Source organism: Stigmatopora argus, chromosome 2 (genome assembly GCF_051989625.1).
Source record: "Stigmatopora argus isolate UIUO_Sarg chromosome 2, RoL_Sarg_1.0, whole genome shotgun sequence".
Classification (NCBI taxonomy): Eukaryota; Metazoa; Chordata; class Actinopteri; order Syngnathiformes; family Syngnathidae; genus Stigmatopora; species Stigmatopora argus.
This window is the reverse complement of record NC_135388.1, coordinates 9,175,747-9,183,269: the sequence shown is the minus strand read 5'-3', so window position 1 is coordinate 9,183,269 and position 7,523 is coordinate 9,175,747. Positions and strand designations below refer to the sequence as shown.

At 40.0% G+C, this 7,523-nt stretch overlaps 1 protein-coding gene across 1 annotated transcript; it reads right to left on the bottom strand.

The window, feature by feature from the left end:
• Positions 1-67: 67 nt before the first annotated feature.
• On the bottom strand, positions 68-2,838 carry lysmd2 (LysM, putative peptidoglycan-binding, domain containing 2). Its single transcript, XM_077587965.1, has 3 exons — positions 2,365-2,838; positions 1,608-1,951; positions 68-549 (listed from the first exon to the last, which is right to left on the bottom strand). Exons 1-3 carry the CDS (start codon positions 2,614-2,616, stop codon positions 498-500), a joined length of 648 nt encoding a protein of 215 aa, XP_077444091.1. The 5' UTR covers positions 2,617-2,838; the 3' UTR covers positions 68-497.
• Between the last annotated feature and the right edge of the window lie 4,685 nt (positions 2,839-7,523).

The following is a 7,523-nucleotide window of genomic DNA, read 5'->3' as shown; positions in this document are numbered from 1 at the left end:
CATGCATGGTCTTTGCCTTCATAAAAAAAAGTGAGATTTTTTTCAACAATGAAAGCAAAAACAAAAAAATGTTTATTCAAATTGTTTTATTCAGTGCAGCCATGTATTCTGCTCCAAACAATAAAACAAATTCCATTTCAAAGCACATAAAAACACTCCAAACATAAATAAGCACTCCAAAAATAGAAATGTCCCTTCAATGCTTTTGAGGAGTTTGTGGGGATGAGTACACAGACTCTACTAGTCTATTACCTGATGTCTTAGCGGGGTTAAATACCGATGAGCACATGGGCAACTAGGGGGGGTCGTGTCCTAACAGCAGCAGCGTATATAAATAGATGGATAGTACCTGTATACAAGATGCTCTACTTAGGCTCTCTGTCTTTTTCATTTTAACTGTACGAAAAACAATCACATCATAACACTTGCATGTGTGTGATAAAAGGCAAACATAACAAGCCAGAAGGTAAACAAACAAGATTCTGGTAAACGGTCCGTTATATTTCCTGGTATGACGTGGCAATTGCCGTCAAGTCGCTTTCGTCGCTCCTGCAAATGAGGAAAACAAACATGGCTGGTTAAGCAAGATAAAAGCATTTTAATCATCTAAAGTCACAATTTTGGACCAATCGCAAACTCTAATTAGCATTAGCGTAATAGCTTGATGTTGCCTTAGCAATTTGGAGACGTATCACCGTAAACGCACCGGATAAAAGGGCTTTTTTCAAAGAAAGTAAACATTTCACTTGGGTTTTCATCTGTTACATTGTCAAATGTCAAATACGTACCAAGCCACGGGTAAAACTTGATTGGCAAAGTGTCTCGTCCCAGTCGTAAATAAAATCAGTCCATCACTCGCGTAGGCTTTGCTGCAGAAATTACGAGGCGGAAATGCACTATAATTGGAATTCAGGGGAGCTCATCTTTAACGTTAGGATTCTGGTGAACAAGTTTTCTTGTCAGTAGTACAGAAAGATGAATGAAAATGTATGCACATGGCTTTACCAACCTAGAAGAGTTTAGGTTAAAGACTAATTCATTCATCTTCTGTACATCGTTCAAGGATTGACAAGAATTGGTCCCTAGCCAATCACAGGGCACAATGACACAAACAATTAGTAACACAAACATACCTAAGGACAGTTTGGAGTGTTCACTCGCACTTTCAAGCATGTTTTTGGCATGTGGGAGGAAACATGCGAACTCCAGGACTTAGCCCTTGACCTCAGAACCGTGAAAACGACGTGCTAGCTACTCATCCCTGTGCCACCTTCAAGTTAAAAATTAAAAAAAAGAAATTTGTATGCTGTTCGTTTAGTAGCTAGCTCAACAGATTTTCTTCAGAGCAAGCGAAACCACGCCTTGTCGACAGGCAGCTCCGAAGAGACGTGCCCAGACTCGACTCAACGGGTCAAATATTTAACACAATGTAGCCATTTTTCGCAGAAGCTCTATTCCTGTTTGTGCTCCATACGGCAGTGTGGACAAAAATTTCCAAGTCACAACATAGGTTACATTGAGCGTTACAGCACATTTTACCCTTGAATCGAGACGTTCGTAAATCAAGGTGCCAATTTTGGTAGTTTTGCTAACTTAACCTCACTCACCTTACTTCCTCTTCTTTCAGTCTGCGTGCCTCCTGTTTCGATTGTTTGATTTGTAAGTCCAGTCTGTGTAAGAAGTCTTTGGCAGAGAGCTCCTCCACTTGAGGCCGCGGGGCTGTGGATTCCTCGGGCGGCGGCGAAGATGCCGGCGAAGGCTCTACGACATCCTGCGACCCGAGGCGGGGGGTCTCAGACTGACAAGCGGCCTCGCCGTCCCCGTCGGGAGACTCCAGAGAGAGTCCGTTAAAGATGGAGCGCTTAGGTGCTGCCACGGGGATGTTGAGAATGTCCTTTAGGAAGATGCAGTCATTGCTGAACAACTTGTTTGCTCTCTTGATTTGCTCCATCTAAGTGATTTAGTTAAAAGAAAAAAAAGTGAATAAAAAGGGAGAAAAAAAAACAGTCTTTTTCTTTGACTAGAAGCACTGACACAATTGAGTACGATTTAACATTGAAAATTATACTGGCTTTTCGGCATTAAAATGTACATGCTGCGGTGACATATATTTAATAAAAAGTTGCTCACTTTACATGTTCACTATAGAAAATATTTATATAATTAAGGAAGCTAACATCAAGATCATTGAAGCCTTTTGCAACTTTTCCAAGGGTCAAATTACTTGAAAGGTGTTGTTTTGCTAATGATGCCACCCGAAAGTTCACATGGGTTACGCTCCATTTTTTTATAATTAATATTTGCACAAGTACCTTTCCACATTGTATCATTTGACGGAGACAAGGAAGTGGCATGTGAACGTACCGTTACACCGTATTTCAGGGCAATCCCCTGCAGAGTATCACTCTGTGTAACACGATGCTCGATGAATTTCTCCCCGAGAGAGACCGTGACGCTCGCCGTGCTACCGTAAGAACGGATCTTAGTCCGGGCCAGGCTTTGGGAGAGTTCGCTTTCGGACTCGGAACCGGACCTGGACCGAGGGAAGATGGGCTGCGCCAATCGCCCTCCCGCTCCTCCATCCCGCATCGGTAGCACGGGCGAGAACTCCGCCATCTTCTTTTGGGGAGAATGTGCAAGCTTGTGATCTCGGTGGACGACTACCACCAAATTGCGAGACCGGGGCTATAAAATGGCAGCATCAGGGTGGAAAAAGAGGCTCCCATTCCCGGTTGAATTGAGCCCCGCTAGCCCAAGACGAGGGACATGTTTCGGGGGTGCCACCTCAAAGTTAGCCTTCGTCATTGAGCTGTTTCGTCAACGTAATGACGCAGGTGGCACACTAGGTGATGGTGCGTGCTGCGAGTCAACGGGGATGAGCATCATCGCTCATCGGCCATTTTGCGTCGGGGCCTTTCGTTAAATGCTTTGCTGTCATTTAAATATAGCTAGAAATGTATCAATTTTCAACCCATTATCAAACGGCTTGCCTCCTCATAAACTTCAAAGATGTGGTAAATGAACTGCATTATTACGAATGATTCTTTTTTAACAAGCATATATTTTGGAAATGTGTAAATAATTCGGTGGGTTTAGAACATCTTGTCATCAAAAATCATACTTTCTTCTCCTAAAATAGTCTACGGTAGATTTTTCCCGGCGCAAGATGGCCGTCAGTTACCTGCGCCGCCGTTTAAAAATCTAGCTTCATCTATGTGTTATCTAAGGTTAGAGCATCCAAGCAGCGACCAACCTTACTTCCGATGGAGTTAAAATATAAACAGATTGATTCGGTAGGTATTTTAAAATTCTCCACCCAATTTTCTCTATTCCACTTTAAAAAAAATCGTTTCGTTTCGACCAAATTACGAACATCTCTGCATTTTGGGTACAGAATAGCGGGACTTTACTTCCGGTTGGCTTTGCTGTTAGGGGAATTACGTAATGATATGCCTAAATGAGGTCTGATGATTATTCCAATCCATTTAAAAAAGTCAACGATGAAAAATTGTTGCTGTATAGGCCTGTGTATACTGAATTGGGCTCTTGATCCAATAAATTAAATTACAAGACAGCACCTTAATCATTAGCCTCATCTCATTTTCTGAACCGCTTTATCCTCATTAGGGTCACGGGGGGTGCTGGAGCCTATCCCAGCTGACTCCGGGCCAGAGGCGGGGGACACCCTGAATCGGTGGCCAGCCAATCACAGGCCACAAGGAGACGGACAACAATGCACACTCGCACCCATACCTAGGGGCAATTTAGTGTCTAATCAGCCTACCATACATGTCTTTGGAATGTGGGAGGATACCAGAGTACCCAGAGGAAACCCACGGAGGCCCCAGGAGAACATGCAAACTCCACACAGATGGACATGACCTGGATTTGAACCCAGGAACCCACAGCTGTGAGGCTGACACGCTAGCCACTCGCTCCACCGGGCCACCCCTGAAACATTAGTCTTCATGTAAAAAATCTTATAGAAATTAAAATATATATAAATATGTGGTCATAATTGCTTAAATTATGACAAAATGACCAAGAGATAGTTTGTATCTAAAACACCTGTAAATCAGGTGGGTTATAACATATGAGAACAACATACCACTGTATTTAAATGGATTTAAATAACTTGCCTGTGAGGTTAAAATTTCCTCTTCCACTATCTAATTTGATAAGAACTGTGTACTAGGGTCATTTTCACATAATTCAGCAAATAACGGTAAAGATATGGCCCTGGACTTTCCCTTTATGTGTTACAAAGTTATAAAAATTAATTACTACTGCTTTGTTTGCCACATATTATACTACATTTGGCACCAATTTTAAGAGAAATCTATTTGAGACACAAATACATTGAGAGCCAGTTTATGTTGAATTTGTCCACTCCGTTAGATGTCCAGAATCTAGTGTCACAGTTTATAGGAATGAAAAGTCGGGTTATGATTTATTTGTTTGTCTCTATTTAGAATGTGTTGTTTAGATTTGTTTCAATAGTATTTTCACTCAAGTTGTCTTTGAGAAAAATGCAAAAGAATTGCAACTGCAAACAGTTTTACTGATGTACCTTTCATATCAGTTAGTGTGTCTTTACCGTTATCACATGAGAAATACACCAAAAAATTCACAGTAAATACACCAGGTGGCTGGTGTGGGAGAAGTACCAGGATGTTGTCAGCCATATTGTCAACGCCAGCTAAGCAGAAGCCATGAGAATGAAACTAAAACCAAGGTAAGGACCATACCTGTGAAATGTCGTAACAATTCCATGTCTTTACCGATGTCCTAAAAACTTGGTGAACATAATTACTTTGCTTTTTAATGAACTGGGCATGGTGTATGCATGCAGAACACTATCATTTACTGAGTGCCAAGAAATACCATCTACCAATGTCAAAGGCTGAGGTGGAATGTTGTGTCTTTACCGTTAATAAATTTTGTCTTTACCGTTGTATGTTTAGAAACTGTGCTGTCTGCAAGAAATACATCAAAAAGATCTACAGGGATGGAACTGATGACATAAGGCAATCAAAGGAGCAAGTGTTATACCACGAATGGGAGAAGGGAGTAGAGACCAGAATGACAAATAATGGGCCAATTGATGTTGTTGTCATCCAGAAGAAAGAAAAATCTGTCACCATTGCGAAACTCTGTGATGACCTTGAGAAAGACCTTGTGGCTCTTATGGGGCACCAATATCGTATCATTCACCAGTACAAGGAGCTCAGACTAGTAAAATCCAGGTTAAATTTTAATTAATTATGTTTTCATTAAAGTTCCAGCTAAGATATTTCCAGGCAGTGCTAGTGTTGCTAATTAGAGATAATCAGAATGCTTGAATTGCATTTTGTAAATTATTCATTTTCTGAAAGTGTCTTTACCGTTATTTGCTGAATTATGTGAAAATGACCCACTAATGAATATTTTATGATTTCCTGACATTGCTGTTGCAGCAGCAGGTCAGTTAATAATTGTAAAACTGCAGGTGAGACCCACCAATGAACGGCTGGATCAGGACTGTGAAAAGGAGATAAGAAAGACACTATTGTTTGCATGTTTTTCTTTCATTTTGGTTCATTCAAAAATGTTGCTTTGTGTACCTGGTTCTGCTTTGCCTGCTTCATGAATATTTACAACATGAGAGTATAGTTAAATTGACTTAATTGTTTCCTTTATGAATTATTTGAGCCAGAAATAAATGCAGCACAAGTGTAAAGCTACTGAAATGGACAGTGCCGATGTGTTGTTCACCTGCGGCACAAAGAGGACAGGTGCTGGTTTGGAAAACACGAAGAAATCTAATTTGTACCATGGGGAAAATGTTGGGTTACAACATTCATCGTAGGTAAATAAAATGGTGAATAATATTGCATTTGACAAGACTGTCTTTTCGGCTCTTGTGAAAATTTAAGATGACATCAAAAATACATTATGTAAGTGGGTGTGAGTGTTGTAGAACCGAGTTACAATCACGACCAGAGAACAGATTGTACTCATATCCGGAAGCACCGCCGACCATAAAAATCATGCAATGAGTTTGAAGGCGAGCAATGTTTCTATCGGCCGCCCACTTAAATGAAAAAGGAAAAGCACCGTGAGTCATAGTTACCACGGTGCCATGACGACAATCTCCCGGGAACATCCTGATCTGGTTGCATGAATGGAGGTTGAAGGCTAAGATAATATATGTTGTGTTACTATCATAGATTTTTGGATGAACCCTATTTTTCATATTTCTGGACAGATGTGAGGGATACGTTTCTCTATTTTTTCTTCTCTTTTTTAAATTTATTTATTTTGTCCCGTATCAATGGATAGCAGACTTGTTACATGTAGGCTCCAAGTTTGCCAGTTGAAGGTATGCACGTTCTTCAGGTGTGCTTATCATCTGGGCTGATGATAGCCTACTTTTAGGGAGCCGGGAGGACAATTTAGACTAGAGAGTTCAACCAACCTGTCATGCATATTTTTGGAATTTGGAATAGAACTGGAGTACCCAGAGAAAACCCACACAGGCCCAGGAGAAGAAACTTTTTTTCTAAGCAACCATGCTGTTTTAATTTTTTTCATATTATTTTATTTTTTAATGCAATTTTAGTGAATTTTCTCTAAATAACTTTTGACTGGCACTTCCTGGCATTTCAATTGAGCAGATCAATACCAAACCTCCCACTCAAAATGGACTGGACATTCAGCTCTGAAAATGGCATCGACATAAATAAATGTACATATAGTAGTGCTCATCTAGTCCAATAATGCTCTCCTCTGCCCCCCAGTGGCACACTGAAGGGGCTATATTTCAGATAAATGTCACATAATTTCAAGCTCTAGATGGCGCATTTCATCTATTATTATATAGTAATACACTATGAACATTTCACTGTATTTGAGCTTTGGTGAGAAAAGTCATTCTGTTGGTTATATTTTGGTGAACATATTTCCAATTAAATGACTGTTGAAGAGAGTTACATTGATTTGATGTCTTACCATGCAATGCTTGTTTTGGATGGCTGTTTGACTGTTTTCATTGTTCTTAATATATATTCAGACTGCACTAAAGTGATAAGGCAAAAGGAGTTAAGGGAAATAAAGAATTGATCATATTTTTAGAAATGTATGAGGGGTGGATGTTAAGGAAGTTCAGATTAAAATGTTCCACTCTAGAAAGGGATTACCCTGATATATTTTCCACAGTTGGAAAAAAATAGTCGAGCACCATGGGACTGAGTGAAGACTATTTCAAGTCTGTCGGGAAGTGACAGTGGAATTAACTTTGTAAAATCTTATTTGGCTTCCTGTGCACAAAACACACATTTAGCTTGTTTTGCATTCTTTCAAACTGCCTTTTCCTTTGCAACAAAATATTCAACTCTAATTCAATAGGAAATAATTCTAATCACATCAAACACGATTTGATGACTACTTTTTCCCTCCAATTAATTTAGGAAACAAGTCATTAACCTCCATTTTTACAACAACTGGGCACACATTGTACTCAAGTATTACATAAAGATGACATC